Raw genomic sequence first — 24,823 nt, 5'->3', positions numbered from 1 at the left:
ATCCTGCAAACAGGTCTGCATCGTAGCCCCCCTCCCCGACTTAAAGGGGGCTTTGTGCCGACTCGAGGGGGCCCCCCTGCAGATCCATGGCCTAAAAGACAAGATTTAACAAGTGGATGGGGTGGGGGAGAGAGACAGCAATAATGGGGCTGCCCCAAGCGGCCGAGCTGGGTGTCCGCGGTAAGCTCGGCGGTGGCAGGAATCCCAACCTGCGCTCCCGAAGCGGGGTTTGCTCTGTGTGACCCTGCAAGCCCGGAGCAAGGTTCCCGTGCAGGGCCGGCAGATCTCCGCTGCGCGGGCCCGCTCTCTGGGGGCCGGGCCCGGCAGCAAAGGACACCGCGGCTCCCCGGCGCAGGCAGGCAGCCAGCCAGCCCAGCTGCCCCGTCCGCTCCGCCTCCTTTCTCCGCCCCCACGGGAGGCTCCGGCAGCGCCCTGCACCTCAGCGCTCGGACGGGACTGCGCGGGGAGCTCGTCCCAGCCTGAGGCGCCGCAGCCCCGAGCCTTCAACCCCTTTAACCCGCCGCCGCCATGGTGAAAGTGTCGTTTAACTCCGCCTTGGCGCAGAAGGAGGCCGCCAAGAAGGACGAGGAGAACAGCCAGGTGCTCATCCTGGGCCCGGACGCCAAGGTGAGCCGCGGGGCCGGGGGGGAGGCCGCGGCCTGCTCCAGCTGCACGGGTGGGGGGAGGTGAGTGATCAATAATCGCAGTGCTCAGGGCCAGAAGGGGGCAAGTGGCTTTGTGCGGGGAGGGGTTAGCAAAAGCCCCGCTGGGAGCTGGAAGTGAGGGGGTAGGGTATTGAACGGGAGCTTTGCAGCCTGGGCTCCTTGCAGACAAATCCGCCTCTGGTTTATTGATGGGAGACGAGAGGCCTCCTGGGGAAAGACAAATAAGGTGACTGTTAACAGTGCATGTCCAAATGCAGGGAGGTAGAGCGAGGGGAGCTGCAAAGCTGGGGCCAGCAATCCCCTTGCCAGATCAGGCTTCTAAAATGGCTGACGTGAGAACAAGCTTTACAGCTCTGTTTCCCTGTACTTCGGGTTTTTTGTAGCCCGACAGCGCTTGGATTACGGCCAGCTTGGCTTTTTTTAATGCTACGTTCTTCTCCTTTTGTGGTGGCTAGTCTGGATCCGTCGCTGAAGTCCTCTAGGGGGGTAGGAGAGCACAGGGCTGCTGGCTTCTTGTTGTTTAGGAACAGCGTAGTTAGCCTTAGGAAAAAATACATTAGATTGAGTCCGTCCCTCTGCAAATGCAGCCTATTACTAGCTCACGGGTGGAGAACGAATCTGATATTAAACTACATTTGATCGTAGCCAAATGTCTCTTCTGCAGTAGGGCAAAAGTGACAAGGTTAGAGTGTCCTGTGTGTGTTTGAGCTGTTACAAAATATTAATAGCTTGGGTGGAAAAACCACAAAGTTACTAGGAGTAATAAACACACTTAGTGTCCAGCAAGACACAGGATGAGACATTAATCCGACTGATGACAGTCAAATGAACTGTGTTGGAGCACATTGATACATTTGGAAAATTGCTTTACGTGTTTACTCCTTTTTGTTGATGGTGGAACTCTTATTGGAAATCTGATTACATTTCTGCTGTATCTTAATGCATCCGATGACGTGAGCTCACGAAAGCTTCTGCTCAAATAAATTTGTTAGTCTCTAAGGTGCCACAAGTACTCCTTTTCTTTTTGCAAATACAGACTAACACGGCTGCTACTTTGAAACCTTAATTTCAGAGTTGGAGGGTTTGTGTCTGTCTGGGCTGAAACTTTGCACATGTTTAAAAAAACTAAAAACAAAATTGATAGAGACATTTAAAATTGCATATTGCACTTAATCATAAATATATTGAAGTTTTCATATGCTTTTTTAATCTTTTATGCATCACACATCCAAATTGTGTAGTTGGGTCTGTTGGATATATATACTGCTTGTCAATTTTCTAAACCTGTAGCTGTTTAAGAAAATATTTGGGGTACAAATTAAGGGCCAGTCTTTCTCAGGCAAAGTTTCAGAGGTGAAACCCTACCCTATTGAAGTCAATGGGAGTTTTCATGTTGACCAAGAGTTCATTCCTGTAGAGTTTAGTAGTTTCAACTGAATAAGGTACAGGATTAGAAATTAATTTTGCTCTGTTTATTACTGTTTTGCTTGTCTGGAAACAGAAAGGGCGAACATTTACTAAACAGATTAAAAGGTTGTCTAGTTTCACTGTAGCTACTTATAAGTTCCCCTGTATCCTCTGCTTGTTACCAGATGTACTGGCCAAAACCTGCCTGACCAGAGCTTAAAAAACAGCTTTAAAATAAAATGCTTGGAAACGATGCTGTGTACAGGCAATAATTCCAGCCACAAATGAGCATTTTTCAGGAATGGTGGGGCTTTGAATCTAACAGAAGTGTGTCCAGGACAGTTATCAGAACTGATCCCCCATTCTCAATGGCATGCCTCAAGGAATTCTCCTGAAATGGCCTTTTCAAGCATGTTTGTTTGAAAGCAAAAGTAAAAGAAATTCTAAGTAAAGTATATTTATCTGAGGTTTTGGGAGAGACAGTTGCCCAACTTCTCAATATTGAGATAAATGCTGTTTTGTAGCTGACCTCTCACAGGATCTAAGAACCACCACAAATTTCACCATCTTCCTCTTACACTCCTTCAACCTTGTCGTCTTTACTATAAACACAGCAACATACACATTAAAACATTACCAACCCAAACCATACCAAAACAAAAAACTACATGGGGCATACACAATTCTCTCTGGGGCGAGGATGAGAGAGAGAGTAAACCACACATGACAGATGTTAGTAACATTGTTTAATGCAGTGCTGGAAGGCGCTTAGTTACTAAGGAGATGAGGGTCTTATGAGAACATGTATATTAAGCACGTATTTCATAACATATTGAGCTTATATTGCAGGATAACAATAGGTCTAGAACCCAAGTACAGACCTAAAATATACGCTGCTGTACATTTTCACTTAAAAAGTCCTGGGAAACGTTCTGGTCTCAGGTTAAAAAAGAAAAAATAAGGGAAGGGAAAGTGGAAGAAGATTGGCAGAGATAAGCATGTGTAATTGCTTGATGAGCATTTTACCCCCCAGACTCCAAGGAGAGATGATAGCAAACCAGATGGTCTTCATGTACAAAGGTAGATCCTCTGGTATGACAGAAGCTGAAGCCAGGGGAAGTGGTAGTACACAAACGTGGCATAAAACTCCCTTGTGTATTGTCTTGCTCTGCTGCATGCCATCTTCATCACATTCTACTGGAGCAGTTCTCTACCTCAGCTGTATTTTATTGCAAGATCACCCTGGTGGTAATCCTCCCTGGGCTGATTAGGCAGGGTTTGCAGACAAAGTATGCTGGCGGTGTGGCACAGAACAGCCAAGGCGCACCTGAGGATCTGGCCAGTAACCTCTGAAGAAGGGAATGATGAGAAATGTAGTTGCAGGCCGTGGCAGAAGGGAGAGAGAGAGCATAAATTTCTATTTAAAATAACTTTTTATTGAACTTCTCTTGCAGAAGAGATTCCATAGTGTAATGCTTGTACAATAATGTGTTTGAACTGGTTACATCAATAAATAAAGAAATTTTTAATGAGTTAAAAGTACAAATCTCGGTACGTGCATAGTTATCTATCAAGATATTATTTTGGAATTGAAAAAATGACTCCCTACTTACAGTTGCTGGAGGCATTCTATTCGGAACCTCTGATTTAAGGACCACACTCTTCCGTTTGCACTGAAATTTCTCATGCTATAGTCTTAGCCAAAAGTCAGCATATTTTTAGTGCAGGTTCCCACACTACGCTTAATTCTCCCCCTTGCTCATGTATAGTACAATAGTATCTTTTTCATTACATGATTTTACCACAACCAAAGTGCAGAAAAAAGGTTTAAATGTAATACAATGGACCTTTGGAAAGCCAGAGTTCTATGGGGATGCTTGAAGCCGTCCTATATTTGACAGAGCTTGCTCAGTAGAATAAGTCCCCACTAAAGGGTTCTGGATCCTCAGCAAACTTCAAAGTCTGTTGGTCAATTCCTTCAATACCAGACATCAACCTGGCTTCTTCAAGGCTGTAGGTGTTCATCAAATATGGCTTTATGTGGTGAAGTTATGAAGTCACACCTTGGTGGGTCATAGCCAGTCTTCGGTTAGCTTAGATTTGGATAATCCTGTCTTTTACCTTAGAGCACTGTACTTCTAAGATTACAGATAAAGGTCCGTTGGCATTGTATTCTATGTCATGATGCTTGTTTTGGTGTCGGAAAACTGAATTTACTCATTTTAAATATATAGGGCACTTTATGTAGCTACTTTTTATTCTGCAGAGATTTCCTTCTTTCCCCTAGTAGCATCACTTTTGGTGGCGGCCTGGCAACTCTATTCCTGTCTGCAAAAGTTTTCTTTGTGGGGACTCTTTTGAGCCCTCTCCAAAGGGAGGGAGAAGCCTTTGATAGGAGATTCTGCTACCTTTCCCCTGACAATGTAGATGGCTAAACTGGACAGCTTGTGCTTGCCTCAGGAGTATGATAGATTTGCCTGCTGTGTATTTTAGGGTGCCAGTACTAAAGAAGCATAGGAAAGAGAATTGTAGCAGGCTGATTTCCCTCTTCCTCTCCCACTGTTTTGGTGGGGATGTTACTGAACTTGTCCCGGACCTTAAAAGAAAATAACTAACCTTCCAGATAAGGTCCAAAGGATGTGCAAATGTCTCTTGCTTCCTTATTTGGCCATAGAGGTTTGTACGTCCTCGAATGTGTGCAGGAGGGAGAGGCAATGATGTTGACTTCTATATTAACAAAGTTTTTCTGCACGAGGAATCTTAGATTTATTTTAACTTGGAGATTCTTGGGAAAGGGAGTAGAGGGAAATGAGTGGCTAAGTTGCCACCCTTTGAGGTAAATTCTTGCATGGTCATCTGTACTACTGAATAAATAATATACCTCCTTAAAAACAACGTCATGATAGTCTTTGCACAGTTGCCTCCAAAGCTTCTTTGAGGATGTTGCCAACAACTGAGTGAACGATACACACAAAATAATTACAAATTAAAAGAAAAACAAAACTTGTTTCACTGGAACTCTACCAAAAACAATTGCTGTTAATGTTGTAGCTTGGAAACCTGGGATTCATTTCTTGAACTTTCTGACCTTGAGCTGGGAACATTGGTTGCAAATCTTTCTTCAAGCAGTAGAAATGAACATATGGGAGCAGAGGAGTTCTTGGAAATGGTCCATATCTCACTTCCTTTTGTGTTTCTCTCATTTTTAAATCTCTTCCTGACTTGAATGATAAATATGAAACTTTGTTATGGTGAAATACTGTTTCCCTCATTTCCAGTACATTGATATTTCATATTTTAAACAAGATATTTGTACCACACCACCACAATAATTACCTCGGCAGTTATTTATTTTGTGGCTGGTGAGACAATGTTGATGTCCATGAATGCCGTTTCAGGTTAAATCAATTCAGTACATGGATTGGGAGGATACATGGGCAGACAGAGAATTGTTTTACATAGACTATTTCTAAATATCTTCTCTGTTGTCAGATTAACAAACTGATACTTGGGTAAATTTTTTTTCAAATGTATTTGGAGAACTTTTTTTTTTTTGCATAAAATTGTCATATAAATAGTGTTCCCTTAAGTAGATAGGCCCTTACACTATACAGTGCTTAGAAAAATAACATGCCTTGTACTATAATGTGCCATTACAGGTGATGACATTAAAAATAATTTTGAAATTCATGTTTCTACAAATACGCACATATGTTCTATCACAGAGGTTTCAACCTGTGGTCCGCAGACCCCTGAGGGTCTGCAGATTCTCTTAAGATTACCACAGGGGTCCACACCTCCATTTGAAATTTTTTAGGGATCTGAAAATTAAAAAAGGTTGAAAACCACCGATCTATATCATCCCTAAGAACACTTTTTGATGTGTATATATTTTTTCCTAATAAGCTCTAAAGAACTTTGTTTCAATGTAAGCATTATAAAACTATATAATGTATTCTGTGAATAGTAGAGCTGTTCAGAATCTGCAGTTGCTGTTCTGTGGGAAATTCTGACACTGGAAACCCTTTTTTGTTTTGAATCAGAGTGAAAATCTGAAATTTCTGGAATTTTTGTTTTGCAGGAAAACTTCAGTTTGAAACTATCAAATCATATCATTTTAATAATGTCAAAGCATAAATATGCATATCAACTATAATTTATGTTAAATATAGAATAGAAATAAAATTACTAGTTGAATATCATAAAAGTTGAAACAAATGAAGATGAAACACTTTTACTGTGTCAGTATGAAACATTTTTAATGTACTGAAATTAGAGAGTCAAAATTATTTACTTCGATTTTCACGTTGAAAAAGTTCTTCAAAATTGACATGTTCCTGTGAAACGCTTTGATTTCAAAGAAACTTCATTTTCCAGTGGAAAACTGCTCTGTCAAAAAATTTTCAACCAAATCTTATAAACAGGTAAATATTTCACTATTTTCATGATTTTTTTTCTTTCCAATAGTACATCATTTGTTTGATATATTCCGGTGGTGCTTAGGATTTGGCTTTTCTGAGGAATGCTGTTGATATTTATTTTGGATCCAGTAATGTTTTTGATTACTCTTTGGAAATGTAATAAAGTAGCATTAATGGTACACTTGCAAGCTCTGTATATAATTGATGTATAGTAGACAAGCAGTACAGACACTTAAATGTGTACAAAACCACTTTCTCTCCATATGTCTCAGCAGTGTTTTCTGTAGTAAAATTTTGCATTGCTAAGACTAATTTTTACTTAAATATGTATTACAATACTTGCAAGAACATTATGAAGTATTGTAATTAAAAACTAAACTACAGTTGACAGAATAAATGCTGAAGTAAATTTTTTTCACTTGATGACTGGCAAAATTGTGTACATTGCATTGGATTATCTAGTCACAGGTGCAAATTAATAATACAACATTAATTTCCTTACCACTTACGTAGTGCTTTTTTATCCTTAGTATGAATTAATATGCTTTTAATTTATAGACTCAAAGCACTTTACAAAACTGTATATCATTCCCAATTTTACAGCTAGGGAAACCAAAACAGAAGAGAGAAATACCAAAGGCTTGATCCTGCACCACTGAAGTCAATGAAAGTTTTGCAACAGATACTGTGGGTATGACATCTGGTCCATGATCACACAGTGTGTCAGTGACAGACTCTGAAATAAGGTCCAGATCTCCTCAATCTCAGTGGACCATGCCACATGCAGTAGCAAGATTCCTCTGTCTAGCAGCCATACAAAATTTGCATGAAAAATTACCAACCAAGGGACAATAATTTACTTGCCCACCCTTAACATGACAGTTACTCCTAGGGGAATTCTGCACCTAAAAATTCTGCAACAAAAAATTTCTGTGCACAATATTTTAAAATTCTGTATATTTTATTTGTCAAAATAACACTATATAATCACACCAGTTTCAATTATATTTGGTCATTTTATTTGAAAATACCTGTCAGCAAGTATGTCTGTATGCCACAGTGCCCTCTGGTGGGCAAAAGGTGGAAGTGCAGCAACATTTCGGCAGAAGCTTTTTTTTTTGCACAAAAAATTAAAATATGCACAGCTCATTAATTATGCATGCATGCAGTCACATGGAATTCCCCCAGGAGCAGACTGAAATACTATACTGATATTTTGTTTGTTGCTCAAAACAGAAGTTGCTCACTCCAAGTGGTTGGACAAGCCGAATTTTGCAAAGCTGCTGTGTGTGATACTGTTTGGTTAATTCACATGTTCAACATTTGTAGCTGTAGAAAATTCTCTTGTTGTTTAGCAAAAGCATTAAAATAGCCACTACAATGAGCTCCTAAGGGGCTTGATTCTGCAGGGTGCTAAGCACTCTGGCCCTGATCTGGCAGAGCACTTGAGCATATGCTCAGCTTTGAACATATGAGCCGTCTCATTGCAATGAAGCCTTTTAGAAACTATCATAATAATTTATGTTAGAAGTGGAAGTTGATTAAATCTAAGCCCTTCAACCCAACTGTGTCTGATTTATGTGCAGATCAAAGGCAATATGTGACACTTTTGAAGCAGAAACATTTATAAAATGTATTTTAAATCTTATTTTTGTCTCCACCATAGCTACTTTTAAATATGGGTTAGTATCTTTTGGGTAGTTGCTTGCGGATCACAAAACTTGATGAATTCTTCATGGCACATCATGTTTGCTTTAGACAGGCTAACACTCAGTTGAGTGTTCCTGTACAAATGGATGAAAATATATTTCTGTGGTGCATCCCTAATTTACTTAGAGAAATAAAGGCCTAATTGTAATAATTTCTGGAATGTGAGCTGGCTGGGTGTGTGCCTTAAGCGTGAAAGAAATTCAAGTGTTTACTATTTTAAACCAGTATGTTCTACTCTTGTAGAAAAATCCACAGGAGGGGAGGATTTACTTGTAAATCCCCATGAGATTATTCAATCTAGGGATATCTTTGTCTGAGTGCTCCTCCTAGGAGTTGTCCTCTTAGCATTTTGAAAAGTTACCCTAAATGTTAAATTGGTGCTGTTGAATCTTTATACTCATATTGGAACAAAATACAGAAACGGTAGAAGCTGAACTGAAAAGAGCAAGAGAGTATTTTGCACATTTCATCAAAGGAGTAACTGCAGATGTTTGTGGGGCTACAGGTTATTACATTATTTTTCTTTTAACCTGTTCCCCAGAATAATTACTTACAAGTTACACCTGTTTATTATCAGTTCTAATAAGGGCTTCTCTGTCTTTTTCTGGAATTAAAAAGTGTTATGCACAATGGGCAATTTTGATATCATTTGAACAACTCAAGAGAGCACTTTATAATTCCAGAAGGACACAGGCAAAGTGCAGCTTGACACCATCCACTGACCACAACAGGCAAAAGAATCTTTATTCAAATGAAACAACTATAATCTTGGTATAATTTATTCAGTGAGGCCAGGTCAAGCAAACTTCAGAGAACCTGGCAAGTAACCTCAGATCTCAAATGCATAATGAAAGAAACATTGTTATCTGTGTATAAAAGAGCTGTTCCACAGTATTCAGATTGTGGAATTCTGGATCTTTTAACTTAAACGCTGTAAAATTAGTATACAAATTAAAAGGAAGTAACATGAGCGCACACCCCTGTTTGACCCTTCTCCAAGGGAAGTGGGTTAGTCAAATCGCCACTGAGTCCTTTTCTGATCTTAGAATGATGAGTTCTTACAAAGGACAAATGCCAGGCTTATGCCAGTCTCCACTTAAAGCATTTTGCACCAAAGAAGATTATCCATATGGAGTTATCATAGCGTCAGGGACCCAACTGGGAATCAGAAGGGAAAGCCATACTGGGGCAAAGATGAGATGTAACGGTAGAACGGCTAGGATTGATTGCTGCTGCCCCTAAAAGACAGGTAGGAAGAAAGGAGGGAGGCATATCCGTGGAGGCCTATATGCACAAAGAGATTATATGATGAATTTTGCCGGTGGAGGCTCCCCAGTAGAAAGTCTCCCAAGAAGGGAAAGTTGAGGTGACAGACTGCAACCTCTGCCTCTCGAGTGGCCCTGTGCAGGGCAACTACAGACCCCAGAATGGGTAATACTGACTTGGAATGATGTGTAGTCAGGACAGCTGGGGTATGCACTAATTTGGCACAATCTTCATTAGCAGAGCTCCCCTCTAAAAGAATGCTTTCCTTTCAAAGCAGGAACCACCCAAGCGGAGGGTAGGCATCAGCAACACCATTTTGCATTCAAGGTCTATTGATTCCGAGGTGCAGGGATCTATTCCGGAATAGGGAGGTGCAATTTGCTCTTGGGTCATTCTAGTTTAGAATAAACAGTATTGTGTTCCAGGAACTTGGTCATAGGGTAGCAACCAGTTAGTATTAGTATAATCTAGCATTGTGGGATTAATGAAATTATACATAACCAAAACTATAAATATTAAGTGCTTCCATTTAAGACTTAACTGATGTACTTAATTATCCACTTCAGAAAGGGAAATTAGATCAATATTATTTATTAATTTAACAGAGAATCTTTTTCAGTGTTGCCTGATACTTGTGGTTTAGCTCTACTGAGATGTGATCTCATGTGCTATCCTAAATAATAAGCAAACTGTACTTGAAACTGTGCACTAAAATTGGCAACAGGTTGTGAGCAGATTAGTGCTACAAGTCAATTCATACATATGAAATATCTTAGTATATCTTAGGGGATAGGTGTACATAATGTAAAATCCTCCTCCACAGTTTTTTCATTGTTATATCAATTGAATTGAATAGCTATTTTTGAATAGTCTTTGTTTGCTATAGACAAGTGACTGTTCTCTCTCAACGCTGTTTGGATTTCCCCCCTACTCTCTTTAAAACAAACTTAAAACTATCAGTTTGTTTTGAGATAATTTAAAAATCAGGTTATGCTAAACTTTTTATGTAATATCCCTCTCTCTTTAGTGTTGAATCCTCATTTTCTGTCTGTTTTCCTTATTAATCTACAGCAATTTCCATGGCAGCATTTTTTAAAAAAAGTTGTATGTAGATGTCCTTCATAGTTTGAAAAGTCTTGGAATGTGAAATTACCTGCTAGTACAGGGACAATATAAAAATCCTTGCTTTATCTGACTTAGAGTTATAATTAAACACACTTGACTGAAGAATCCACAGTGAATCAGAAACTGACCTGAAACTTAATTAAATTACCATGGGTATGGTATTAAACTTCATCCTCAGCCTTTCACTTGAAGGAACAATGTCAGCTTAAAAATCATGTAGGTAATGAAAAAATCCTTAGATAATTAACAATTAAAACTGAAAGGATTTTTAAAATTGCTACCTACATTTCACTGTTCATGCTGTGGTGAATCAGTTTCATTTTTAATATAGTTTTCTAGCCACTTATACTTTCAGGGTCTTCTGCATTAGCACAGAGGTTACGGTGCTTACCTTGCAAACGCTGCCGGGGAATTTTTATCAGTTAAAAACTCTGCTTCAGTTAGAATTTGTTTATGCTTTCCATAGAAGCATTTGTATTTGTCTGGAAGGTATGATAAAAGCTTATGTTTACAACGCCTGCATTTCAGGTCAAGAGAATGCATCTTCCAGAAGCTCATAGTGTTCTGTATTTGGAACAAAAATCAATGATGTAATATTTGATGTAATGATGTAATGATGTAGCTGTAATAAATGGAAAACCTGCCAAAAGAAAGATGCACTTATTTTGCTTTTTGCAGCACTCTGCAAGTTAATATAAAAAACTTTTTTTAACGAAGCATAAGCTGTAATTATTTTTGAAAAGTTTTGATCCTGTTAATTCTTCCAGTCTGCTGTTGTCAGCTGTCACCTTGCAGAAAAGTGAGTACGGAAGCTTGCCATATATTGTGGGTGACTGATTTGTACACCACTATTAAAGCAACATAGAGAATAGGTTACAATTAGAACTTTGATTTTTAAAAATTCAACATTTTATTTAGTTATTAAGTGCTATAACAGCTTGTTGTAATAATTGCACTGGTTCTTCCCAAAACAAACCCAAAAGCCATGAAAAGTATCTGCTGAAAGATAAGAGTATATCCATCACTCTAAAGCAAAACTTTTTCTTCCTCTTAGTGAAAGGGGTGTCTAGGGTTTTTCCACTTTTATTTTTCACCACTATTTTCTGTCTTCCTGATTGTCATGATTTCTTGTTGTCACCAGTAGGAATGGTATAATGAATTACTTTCCGCTGATGCAAACGCTGACATTTATCTGTCAGTGTTACGGATTGGAAGGGGTTAGACTCTAGGAGTACACCTACACTGCAAAAAAACTCCAACCCCCCCAGCAGAGAGTCTCGGGTCACAGTATGGCACTACAAATAGCCACGAGGATGTTCCTGCTCAGCTAAAACCTGGGGAGGTGGATGTTTCAGAGCCCAAGCTCCAGACTGAGTGGGAACATCTACACAGCTATTTGTATAGCCATAGTGCGAGCCCGAGCCCGTAGACCTGGATTCTGAGACTTGCTGCCACAGGTGTTTTTTGGCAGTGTAGATGTACCCTAAGAAACCAAGGGCAAAACCCTGCCTTCGTTTACCTGAATTATGCAGACGTGAGGGAAGTGAAGGGTGTTGATCATGTGATATAGACATAGGCGTCCTCCTGCAAGCACCAGCTCAGGATGGCTTGAGGAGGAAATGCATGATTCGGTACTCCTTACTACTGCTCCAAAGAAGAGCATTGTGTATCCCTCACGTGTAGCACGATATGTACAGCGTGGGGCCTAACAATGCTCTGCTGTGCCTGTAGCATGCCAACTAGGGCAGTAGCCAGTTCCCTAGCTATTGCTCAAAAGAGTTCTAAGACGCACTCCCACTCTTCCTGCTATGCCAGAGCAGAGGAGGGGACTCCTTATTCCCTCTTCTTCACCTATCACAGTCGTATATCACGGGGACAGATATTGCCCTAAGCTTATTCTTCAAACCTCTTAAAGTGTACCATACTGAAGTGTGTCCTAATGCTTCTTCTCAATCCAGGTCCCTTACATGCTATTGTTTCACAAAAATTAGCCTAAAAATGGATACTTTTCTGGACACAACCTGTGAAAAGCTCAGCTATGAGAGAAATGATGCTTCAGATGACTTCACCATTCCTGAACCTTTCCCATGACTTCTCAGCTTGTATGCTTTTGACATTAGTAACCAGTTGATGGGTCAGCCCAGGAAAATGGCAGTAAGAGGTTGCAGCATTTATAGCTGTTTTTATCTCCTCATAATCTCACCAGAGGTGGTGTTGCTGTGAACCTTAACATGGAATAAGTTTTAAAGTATTTTTTCCAAATGTGAAATAAAATTACCCAATATTTTCTAGTGGTGCTGGAAATGTTTGCACTAAATAGACAGGTACATCCACAATCTTTTGTGGATTTTGGAATGTTATGTTGACAATTTCCCTTTGATATGTTTCTAGGACCCTGAAGCTGTGGTGCCCGTTGGACAGAGGAGAGCTTGGTGTTGGTGTATGTGCTTTGGAGTAGCTTTTATGCTTGCTGGTGTGATACTTGGTGGTGCCTATCTGTACAAATATTTTGCATTCCAGGTAAGCCAAATACGTTTTGTGTAGTAAAGGACTTTCATTTTTCTCCCTGTATGCCCTGTGTTTAGTAGAGAGTGAGCAAGAGAGTGCTACTGGTTCTCTCTCTATTCACATTTATTGTTTAAGAGCTGAATGTAGAGCTTTTTCAGAAGTTATTTTCAGTCCTCCTCCTTTGATAGGTCAGTTGGGAATTCATGAAGAGTGGTGCCTTTGGCAGTTTCACTCTGGGATAAATTACTCTCCTCCTCATATAACCAGATTCAGAGGGAATGTGTAAGGTGGTGTCAGACTCTTTGGGCCAGATTATCTCTCCCACAGGAAAAACTCGGAGAGAGACTTCTGGGGCAGGAAATTTCCACAGAATTCTCCCCTACCGTTCAGTTGGGGTGAACGGTTTGCCCTCACCCCCCTGTGGAGTAGGCCATTGAGCAAGCCCCTAAACCTGGGATCTGCAGGAAGCCAGAGCTCTCTGTACAGAGGCCCTGCAACTCTGCATTGGCTCTGACTTCCTGGCAGTGCAGTTCCATTGGAGCTCTGCTACAAGGGACTTCCCTGTGACTTCTAGGGATTCTGTGGAAATTATGATAATACAGACCCTGAATGTCATGGGGCTGGTGGGGTAGCTAATGTGTAAGTCTGGCTAGTATCCAATTCCTCCCCACTCCCGAAACCGACTCCAGCCATGTGGAACATACTATGTTGGGCCAAGGGTGGGAAATAGTGCCATGGCGGCAGCTGATGTACCTCCTCTCTATTTGTGGGAGGGGAAAGACCTGTGTGGAGGGTTCCCAGAAAAATCCCATTCCCTGACAGCCTGATTTCCAGACACCTGGTGCTTTAGACCATTTACGTCCATTTGCTAATGTCTACAGGAGTCTAAAGTGATCAAACAGCACAGAGGAGCTGGAGGAGTCTAATTAAACTTGCATCTTCTTATACCTTTCTGGTTTGTTCTTGCTGTTCTGTTCTGGATCTTCACTTTCTCTGTGAATTTTACCAACTTAGACTTTATCAGACTCGGTGGATGAAATTCAAAGTGGTGTAAGCTATATTTTGGTTACCAGGAGCAAGTCTAAGAGCTTGTCTGCACTACAGTGTTAGCCTGAGTTATCTACACCCAAGTTAACTCCTCTGGAGAGAGTCTAGCTCAGGTGAGAGCGGTCATACTGTAAATAAAATATGTAGTTGACAGGCTACAGCTTGTGAGTGAAGACAGTTGTAGTTTAAAACATCAGAAATGAATTCACTTTATAAACAAACTTAAAAAGTCTTAAATCTAGGAAAATTTCAAGATTATAAAGGACTTCCTGAACGTGTTTTGGATTGTCAGGATAAATGAATTAAACAGGATTTAGGCTAGACCATAAAACATAATCAAATATATTTAAGGACCTGATTATTGAATACTACAATTTGTAAGTACAAGTTTAGGCATGAAAACTTTTAAGTACCTTATTCTGCTCACAAATCATGGAATTAGAGGTATGTATGTCTTATTTGCACCTGCAGTAATTTGTTAGTGCAAATGGAAGACCAGGTTAAAAACCAGGTATGAAATCCTGACATCCTTGACGTCAGTGGAAAACTTCTGATTGACTTCAGAGGGGCCAGGATTTCACTCTAGGCCCTTAATCTCTTACTCAAACTATGTAGAAGACATGTGCTGTCTAAAATTGATCCAGTGTAGGCTTATGAATTAAATAAATTGGCTGAAAAAATGTAGTTTAGCTTGATGATGGGCAGTGTATGCTCAGGAGAAGTTTGAGAATGGAAGAGCCGTGTGGGTCGAGAGTAGAGCTTAAGGTGCTGTGATATCGCTATCTGAGGAAGCTTGCATAGTAGTTGGTCACATTTTAAATTTTTTATAAACTTGCTGAAATGTTGTTTGTTCTGGGATTATTTTATTTTTTTTTTAGCAAGGTGGTGTGTATTTCTGTGGAATAAAGTATATTGAAGATGACTTAACTCTGACTGAGCCTGATGCACATGCTCCAGCTGCTCGCTACCAGACAATTGAGCAAAACATTCAGATCCTTGAGGAGGAAGATGTTGAATTCATCAGCGTGCCTGTCCCAGAATTTGCTGACAGTGATCCAGCGGACATTGTTCATGATTTCCACCGGGTAAGGAGCGTCTGCTGAGAATCCTTGAAAGCATTAAAAAAACAAAATTTCAGAATTTTATCAACTTAATCTGTGTGGTTTCTAATTATTTCAGTTATTTTTCTAGTGTGAAAGTGTGAGCTCTGCAGTATTTTGGTATTCAGAAACTGGAAGTAATTATTAAACCTGATGTACAGAGTGCACGTTTGATGATGATCTTGCTGTTCTCCTGGTCTGTAAGCCACCATTTATAAAGTGTTCTTGTTCATGAAAAGAGAGGGGAAAAAACCCAAACCCATCCATTTCCTTGTCATAATACAAGAACGTGAAGAAAATTTTAGTCTTATTGCTGAAGATACATGAAGCCAGATTGTGATAAGCAACAGTAGTGATGAATGTGAGGTGGAAGAAGCCTTCATTCCCTTGGACACCCATGTGCAGGGGCTAGTCATATTCACAGTCATTGTATTCATTGTATTCACCTAGTGTTGTATTCATCCAGTAGTGCTTCAAAGGAAGCTAACCATTCCAAAGGGGACAGTGGAAAGGCAAGGATAAAGCTGACTGGCTGTGGAGGGCAGTACATTCTGTATTCACTTTAAGGTGCATGGCAGCAGCCAGAGCCCCACCCTGGGCATTTGGGAGCTCTCAGGAGGCACTCTGCCTCCGCTGCAGGCCACTCGCTGCTTTTAAAGGCATGACTGAGCACTACTGAAGTAGTTTTATCCTATCTTTTGTAAATAAGTATCTTTGTTATACATCTGAATAGTACAGTTTTTGCAAGACATCTCTGTAATGCTACAGTTTTCTCTCAGTGATCATAGTTAACGTTGAAAAAACCCATTTTCATTCTCTCCGCTTTCTGAAAATTATGCCATTATGCGTAAATAATCCATGCCTGGTTTCACTGAAATGTGACTCTTGCTGCTGCTGAAAGCCTGAGGAAAAACTGTTGAGCTATTTTTGTGTTATGCAAGGCTGAAAAAAAGAACACTTTCCTACTGTGTAAAATCATTGCCACTCTCTTTTTTTGTATGAACTCAAACATGTTTAAACATGAAGTTAATAGTTAGGCAAAATGAGCACTAACATTCATAAGCAAGTTTGGGAAAACCATTGTTTAAATAATGTGATTAGAAAAAATTATTTTTAAATATATTCAGTCAACATTTAAGATTTACAGCAGAGCTTCTTTCACATCATACATCACACTTTCTCTACCTAGCATGACAGAAATAAAGGCTGGCACCTCATATACCAAAGTGAGGTCTGACCTACAAAGCCGATTTCAATTCTGTGTAATATTAATGTTGCATAGCTAAATAAAATAAAAATAGGAAAGACAAAGGTATTTCCCACAACAATGATAACTTGGTCATAATGCAGATCCTACACAGATGTGATCCCATGGTGAGAGGAGCCTTAGAAATATTATAGGTGATAAATATATTTTGTAGTATGCATTTAAGGCCTAATCCAATGTCCACTGAAGACAATAGAAAGATTTCTAATGATTTCATTAGGCGTTGGATCAGGCTCTAAGAAACGTGAAGATGTATGAGAAAAAATAGCAATAGAAAATAAAATGCAATGTGACCGTAAGAACCTCACGTTTTGTACTTCATTATTCTTAAGCCTTAATGCTTTGTTAACTTGAGGTCCCATGCTGCAAACTCTTGCTATAAGCAAAGTACTTACTCCTTTGGCAGTTAGACTAGTCATAGTAATAATCATTATGATCAATAGTGTATGCAGGATTGGGGCCCTTAGTTCTTCGTATTTAATATGTTACTCTCAAAAAATCTTGGATGTTGCAAGACTGAACACTTGAACATAATATATTTCCCTTCCTTAGCGAAAACAGTTTAGTTAATGGTGCCTCAAGACCTTTCAGTCTAGTTCAAGGGTCTATTAGAGTTATAGTTTAATAAACAATTACAAATATTACCCTTTGGATAATCCAGAGATCATACATTAGTGGTTTAAAATTTATATTCTGCAAGTTTGACACTTTTTTGTTTTTTTGAGGTTTCCCAAGTATATCAGTAAACTAGCATTTCAACTGCACAGTATTTTGGAAGAATAAAATATTTTTATGTATAGCATCTGTTATTTTCTATTGTGCGTTCTCTTCCAGTCATGTTTCATTGTGAATTCTGAAAGGGAGATTTATACTTTCAGATTTCTCCCTGAAATTTTAAAATACAAGCAACAAGATTAAAAAATACTGCACTTAACCTCCGACAACTCAGATGCACTCAAAAGTCTGAACTACCTAGTACCAATGGACTTGCAGAAATCTCTGTTCTAGCTAACCTGATATTAGGATTGCCTTTTATCTCTGTATCCCACCACCAAACTCAATAAATTAGAGCACACTTTCTAACTAACAGTACTGTAACTTACAGGAAGAACAAGTATATGACAATAATTGAGCACAATATTTACACAGTTTTGCTAACCCTAGAATTATTGAAATGATTTTGATTAGAATATGCATTTCTTCACCAGAGACTCACAGCCTACCTCGACCTTAGCTTGGATAAGTGCTATGTGATTCCTCTGAACACTTCAGTTGTTATGCCACCAAAAAATTTCTTGGAGTTGCTGATCAACATAAAGGTATGGTTGAATTGCAGGTGGCTTTGTTATATATAATAAAGAGAAACATGTTCATATTATTTTCACAAGTCCTGGAGTTCATACATGCAAAGTGCTTTCGAAAAGTTAACTCCTCACTAAAGAATTTAAATCTTCAGAAGAGTTCAGTTTTAAAGGAATTATTGATTTAGGAATAGACAAAGATGTCATTCTTTGGTGAGATTACATGTTTGTGTGATTAAAGGTACCTGCAGAGATGTAGTGTACATAGACTTTTATGAGGCGTTTGACTTAATACTGCATGACCGTCTGATTAAATAATTAGCACTATACAGTATTGATAAAGCACATGTTAAATGGATTAAGAATAAGCTGACAGACAAATCTCAAAAAGTAGTTGTCAATGGGGAATCTTTGAATGGGGGTGTTTCAAGGGGGGTTTCTGCAAAGATCAATACTAGGTCTGATGCTCGTCAACATTTTCATCAATGATCTGGAAACAAATATAAATTCATCGCTAATAAAATCTGCGGATGACATAAAGATTGGCAGACTGGTAAATAATGATGAGGGCAAGGCAGTCACACAAAGCGATCTGGTCCGCTTGGTAAGCTGGGCCCATTCAAACAAAAAGAATTTTAATACAGCTAAGTGCAGTTATACATTTAGAACAAGGAATGCAATCTAGAACTACAGAATGGGGGACTGCATCCTGGAAAGCAACTCAATATAAGATCCTAGTGTAAAGATGTGGGGGGAAAAAGGGATAATGCAATCCTTGGATGTATAAACAGAGGAGTAGGAGTAGAGAGGTGATTTTATTTCTGGGCATGGCATTGGTGAGGCTCATTCTGAGATACTCTATACAGTTCTAGTCTTCACATTTTAAAAAAGATGTTGAAAAATTGGAGAGAATACAAAGAAGAGCTCCCACTCCCTCCCCCCCCCCCGCCACAAAAAAAATTATTCAAGGGCTGGAGAAAAGTGCCTTCCACTGAAAGAAGTAAGGAACGAAAGAAGACTGAGAGGTGTCTTGATTACAGTTAGACTTGGAAGGATTAGATTTTTATCAGTAAACGTCGATTTCAGCACACACACAAACTAACAAAACTATTTCCATCAATGATAATCAAAATTTTCAGATAGGCATAGTAAGAAAACTACTGCTTGAAAACCTATTAGAATCTGATTTAAGGATATTTACTTTGTATATTTTTACACGTGATGTTGACAATTTGTGTTTTGACAGTTATAAATATTTGAATCAACACCTATTGTCATTAAATAATTATTGTCGGACACTCCCCTAATTTCCCACAACTGTGAAAATTTAAATAGATAAAAATAAAAAAAATCTTAAAAAAAACCTTAGATATTGTCTGTCAAAATTATAAATAAACATAGAATTTTGCTTAGCCTAATTAAAATATATAAGTAAATACTTGGTACTACAGGGCTCTTTAACTTAGTGGAGAAAACCTAATGAGAACCAATGGCTGGAAGTTAAAGCCATACGAATTCAAAATAAGACAAAAATTTTTAACAATGAGGGTGATTAACTATTGGAACAAAATACCAAAGAAGGTGATGGATTCTTCATCTTTTGATCTCTTCAAGTGAAGATTAGATGCCTTTCTGAAAGATCTACTTTAGCCAACCACAAATTGGTGGGATCAGTACAGGGATAAAACTGTGTGCAACTTAATGGCTTGTGATATACCGGACGTCAAACTAGATGATCTGATGGTCCCTTTTGGCTTTAAACTCTATGATTCTACGTGTATGGACAAATATGCTGCAAGAATAATTTATAGCTATGATTTTCCCCATCTGTAGTATGCAATTAAAGCACTTAAGTGGGAGTGTATAATTTCCTTTAACTACAGTAGAGAGCAATCTGTTTTTCTTACGTTTTATGTTCTTTTAGATTGCAGTTTGAAATATGGTGCGCTTTTAATAAGCAATGTCTTTACTGTAACAATCTTTATCTTCTTTCTGTGGAAAACAAAACTGTTTTTTCACCTGAACTTGGAAGGTCTTTTAACTTATAAGTTATTTGTTTAAATAACAAGGCTTTTCATTGTTTAATGAATTACAAGGTCAGCTGAAAAAAACAATTCACCTATGTTTGCCTCTTTAGATGTGGTCAAGAATATGTCTACATTTCAGAGTAAATATGATATAATCACTATCTTGGTGCTAAAAAGAACAGCTCTTAATCAGCTTGTTTAAACATGCTGCTTGGACTGAAAAAACATTGTTGTCCTTAATCTCTGGTTTGTAATTGAAACTTGTACGTGGCTCATTGAAAATAAAAATAAAAATCTTTAGCCAGCTACACTACATTCTATGCTAATGTAATTTTCTGGATGAAGTGCAGCAGTTTCTTTGGATTCCAAGGTGCTTTTTAAAAGTAGCTTAAGTGTTTGAACTCACAAGTGAAAAATAGATTAAAAACTCCCTCTTCATTAGTGTCAGAAATAGGAATTATACTAAATGGAATCTCTTTCTATGCAGTCACATTTTAGAAAGACTGATTTATTTGTGGATAACATTTTAATAAAGTCAACTTTTAATAAAGTTGCCAATTTTTGTTTCTGTGAATATTCAACTCTGACAGAAGGACACAATAGGGCCTGATTGTACGCTCTTTTAAATCAATGGCAAAACTCTTGTGGACTCCAGATGGGGAGTGGGGCCCTAGATCTGTTTTCTGAACCAGCTTTCTGAACTGTTGTCGGCAGAGTTTTTGCTGGTGGTCTCTGGAGAGCTCAATATTCACATTATTTGGGCTTTCCTTATGTTCTGGTAATGGCTTTACGATCAGCAAACATAGAGGAAAAAATACTTTCTGATATATTTTCATTTAATCAATTCGTATAGTTGGTGCAGAGATGTTATTTGATTGTCCTGTCGACCATCTCTCCTCCCATTCAGTCCGTTAAGTTGTGGCCTGTGCTATGAAAATGTTTGGGATCCCCCTATTTTAAACTTAACAGAATGCAGAAGGATAGTAGTAAACTACTGATCCCTGAGACCTGCATCAATCAGCAAGATAGTACTAACCTCTTGCACATTTCTGCAGTCTTTACTTGGACAAAGTTCCGATTGACTCCCTAGTAAATGATAGTGTTTGGTGAGTAAGGACTGCAAGATTTGGCCCACAGTAACAAACCTTAATTGGAGAAAATTTGCTTCTCTTATGCCAAAAAAACTTATATAGATTTAATTATTGTAATGGAAGAACACTATGCATCAGTGTCTCCTGCTATGAAAATGTTGTGACATTTTATATGATTACTTTATTATCTCTTAAATATCTGCACTAAAATGCAGTCACATTCTTGATGTTTAAAAGAAAATTCTATATGTACTACATATTTTGAAAGTCTGCAAAACTGCAAATCCTGATTTGTATAGAACTGTTGCTGTTGGAGATTATATAAAATTGATTTGAATGCTCTTGTGTGTACTTAGTAGAAGAATGAATGATTGCACTTCCAATAATGAGCTGTTGCCTTTTTGTTAATGTAGGCTGGAACATACTTGCCTCAGTCCTATCTGATTCATGAACAGATGGTTGTTACTGATCGCATTGAAAATGTGGATCAGTTGGGGTCCTTTATTTATCGCCTGTGCCGTGGCAAGGAAACCTATAAACTACAGCGCAAAGAAATCATGAAAGGTAAAGTCTCTTGAGAATGTTACCTCGTGTTGATGGAAATGTTAATGTTTCTAGTCAATAAATAGCTGGATATGTTGAAGACAGTACCTCTCAGATTAAAATTTAGAGTGGTCTTGCTGTCATTGGCTCCTTGAAGCTCCTGAGTGTTTGCACAGAGACTAGCATGATGGGATCTGGAGCATGAATGCAATATAAAATGACCTTTTTCCCCATTAATTTTTCTTTAAATTCTCATTGAATCTCTTCTCTCCCCCCCCCTCAACTTGACAAGGATTTTTAAGAAAATGAAAATTTTCTCAGAGTTTGTTTAGTTGAAAAACCATTTTGTGTTGAAAAAGTATTTTGGCAGAAGATTTTCAGTCAGCTGCAATATAAATAATAGAAAGCTAACAATAGTGGCCTTTACCATCAGTAACTATAACTGTCAGAATGGTTAACCACGTACACACTTTATGGTTCAATGTTTCATATGTAGAAAGGATGGTCTTATTGCCAAAGGACAGAATTGAAAGTTTATTAATTTGTCCTAGGTGTTTTGTGCAAACTTGGCCATGTCACTTAACTGCTCTGTGCCTCCTAATCTGCATCTATAAAATAGGAATAATACTTGTCTAGCTCACCGGGATCTTGTAAAACTTATATTATTTGTCTGTGGAAAGATCTTTGACAATCTCAGATTCAAGAGTCTAGAGAAGCGAAGTATTATAATTGTTGTTTAGCATTTGTTTAGTGCCGAAGGAGAAGATACAAGCATACACAGAACTAAGTTAATTGAGTAATTTACTCAGATTGCTGACTGTGTTTGGGAAGGTGGCAGATGGGGAAAAATAAACTATTTTGTAAAAATGATTGCAAACAATCTTTTTAAAAGCAAAAACACTTTAATTGATCCTGTGATAAATAAGGGACACAAGTAAATAATAGATCACTAAAATGTTGATAAATTTGGTATTCCTCTATTTGCTTCCGATTTGGAAGTGAATTGAGAGGAACCTCTGGTACCTTATTACAGTAAATGGACTAATACTTTACTTCTTCTCATTTGTCATCCCTCCCTCCCTTCCCCATTTCCCCAAACTCTCAACAGGAATTCAAAAGCGTGAAGCCAAAAATTGCAGAAAGATTCGACACTTTGAGAATTGGTTTGCTATAGAAACGCTCATTTGTGAACAGTAATGAAGAATATTACTGTAACAGAAGACTGAAAGATTACAGTATGATCCCACTTTGTATTGTGTGCAGTGATTATTTTTTAAAATCTTCTTTTACGTAAGTAGTGGACAGGGCTTTATTGCTGAACATCTTAAACACTTTTCATCTCATGATAAATTTTTAAATATGTTTTAGGGTTTTTTCTTATTTTCAGGTGTGGTGCCCTTTTTATATTTGAATAGCAATTGTATAAAGTCTTAGTTACTAGTGCATTCCATGTGATGAATCTTGAATACTTTGAGAAAGATAAAGTCTCTGAAATATCTGCCAGTTTTAATTAAGTAAAATTGAAAAGAATTATTAATCTGGAGAAAAATATGTACAGATGGACTGAAAGAACTACTTCTAACTGTAATACTCTGAGCTATATAGTTTGTTACAGCATATAGATAAACATATAATTCAATTTCCCCTCACTAAAATGGGCAATTTTTTTTTTAAATATTGTCATATTTACCTATTCAGATTGATTTCCGACTTGATGTTTTAATATGGCAAGGGTCTGCTGTACTATCTTTTAGAAAATGTAAGGAAATTAAGCAGTAACTTGTTACTAACTTTTATATAATTAATCCATGTACGTGCAATGGAAAATAAATCTTACAGACCTGTTTGTCTAAAAGTCTTGTTGGGTTCTCTTTTGCTATAATTAATTTAGGAAAAAATTAATGCTTGTTCCTGTTAGGTTGGGTTTGCTTTCATATGTTCTGTAATCACATGAATCCATGTTGGTTCCAAAATAGAGTTTTATGCCCAGGTGACTTATAGATTTATTTTCCCACTCTTTTATTTCTCCTGGAGTTGTAAATAACTTCCATTCAAAACTGGTTTTCCTAAGGGGGTTCCCGCCATTTCTAAGGGGTTTCCCAGGCCAGTGTATATAAAGCTGCCCGAACGTGGCTTCAGGGCTGTCCATCTGAATGGCAGCCAGGGACAGTCATGGATCACGGGTCTTATCTACAGGCATCTATTCATCTTCAGGATAGAAGGGCTAGGGATTTTCCTCTAACAGCTTCCTCACCTGTAAGAAAAGAAGAAGGAGAAGATACCATACCTTTGTCATCATCCATCGCTGTTCTCTGAACGCATTATCTGCTTTATCCCATGGTCTCAAGAAACATCTAGGGACTCCTCGGAGATTCTCTCCAAAGGCTTATCATTAGCCAGAGGATTGAGCACCTGCCATCGCTTCAATCTGGGAAGAAGGTTTTTATACATCTGTTTATAGGGTTAAGTTGGAGATAATAACTGTATTGTGTCAGTTTGCTGTTTGTTCCCCTTCTTGTTTGTCCCACCTTTGTTATAAACCCTTCAATACACTTTATTTGATTTTATCTTTATTGCTTGACTCCTCATTATTTAGGGTGGGAAGGTCCTCTTTGCATGAGAAAGGGGTCCTACCAGATGACAGATGCTGGAGAGGGAGGCCGAACCTAGGGAGACAGGAAGCATACTCTCTCTCTCTCTCTCTCTCTCTCTCTCTCACACACTCACACACACACACACACACACACACACACACACACACACACCCCCTCTCCTCCTTTGCCCCCTCTAACAATTGGCAATCGCGGCAGGACCTCTTTCTTTGAGAGGTCCTGTGTTTCGTTTTAATTTGCAATACAGCGATTAATCTTGGCCCATTGGCCCGGGATGGGATCGAGAGTGGGTGGCTATCCACCAGGAACCGTGTCTCCATACCTGACGGCTGGGGAATACTGGACACAGTTTCCATGTGAAGCCATTTCTGAAGGAGCGGGGGGTGGGAGGGGTAACCGTACCCTCTTTCCCATTTTGATTCGGGTCTAAGGAAAATCCTGCTGTCAGGAGTCAGGGCAACGGACAATAGTGAGTCCGACCCTGACCATGTTCTGGAAGCCCCTGCGGATCAGCTAGTGAAGGACAAGAGTGCCATCACGGGGAAGCGTCGGCCATATTGTTGGCAAGGCGTCTTCTTTTCTGAAGGTGGGCTGGCAGCCAATCACAGACAGTAGAGCAGGGAGGGCAACAGCCCGTACGACCTACTCAGGACTGCTGTGAGGCACTCCAGAGCCAAGGAGCTATCTTCATTGGTAGCCTCGGTACTGGCAACTTTCACCTTTTGGATTTTAA

General features: G+C 38.8%; 1 protein-coding gene across 1 annotated transcript; it reads left to right on the top strand.

Moving 5' to 3' along the window:
- Positions 1-388: 388 nt before the first annotated feature.
- Positions 389-24,051, top strand: ITM2B (integral membrane protein 2B). The gene is made up of 6 exons (XM_077811441.1): positions 389-627; positions 12,986-13,114; positions 15,028-15,234; positions 17,725-17,835; positions 21,349-21,499; positions 22,587-24,051. Exons 1-6 carry the CDS (start codon positions 529-531, stop codon positions 22,673-22,675), a joined length of 786 nt encoding a protein of 261 aa, XP_077667567.1. The 5' UTR covers positions 389-528; the 3' UTR covers positions 22,676-24,051.
- The last annotated feature ends 772 nt before the right edge of the window (positions 24,052-24,823 follow it).

This window comes from Eretmochelys imbricata, chromosome 1 (genome assembly GCF_965152235.1).
Source record: "Eretmochelys imbricata isolate rEreImb1 chromosome 1, rEreImb1.hap1, whole genome shotgun sequence".
Classification (NCBI taxonomy): Eukaryota; Metazoa; Chordata; order Testudines; family Cheloniidae; genus Eretmochelys; species Eretmochelys imbricata.
The sequence above is the reverse complement of the archived record's forward strand: the minus strand, read 5'-3'. Positions and strand labels throughout refer to the sequence as shown.

What these genes read in the sequence shown, in the direction of transcription:
- ITM2B (XM_077811441.1), top strand. Translation starts at nt 529, where the DNA reads ATGGTGAAAGTGTCGTTTAACTCCGCCTTGGCGCAGAAGGAGGCCGCC. An exon ending in ACAAATATTTTGCATTCCAG is followed by an intron (nt 13,115 to 15,027) that starts GTAAGCCAAATA and finishes TTTTTTTTTTAG; the next exon opens with CAAGGTGGTGTGTATTTCTG. An exon ending in AGTTGCTGATCAACATAAAG is followed by an intron (nt 17,836 to 21,348) that starts GTATGGTTGAAT and finishes TTGTTAATGTAG; the next exon opens with GCTGGAACATACTTGCCTCA.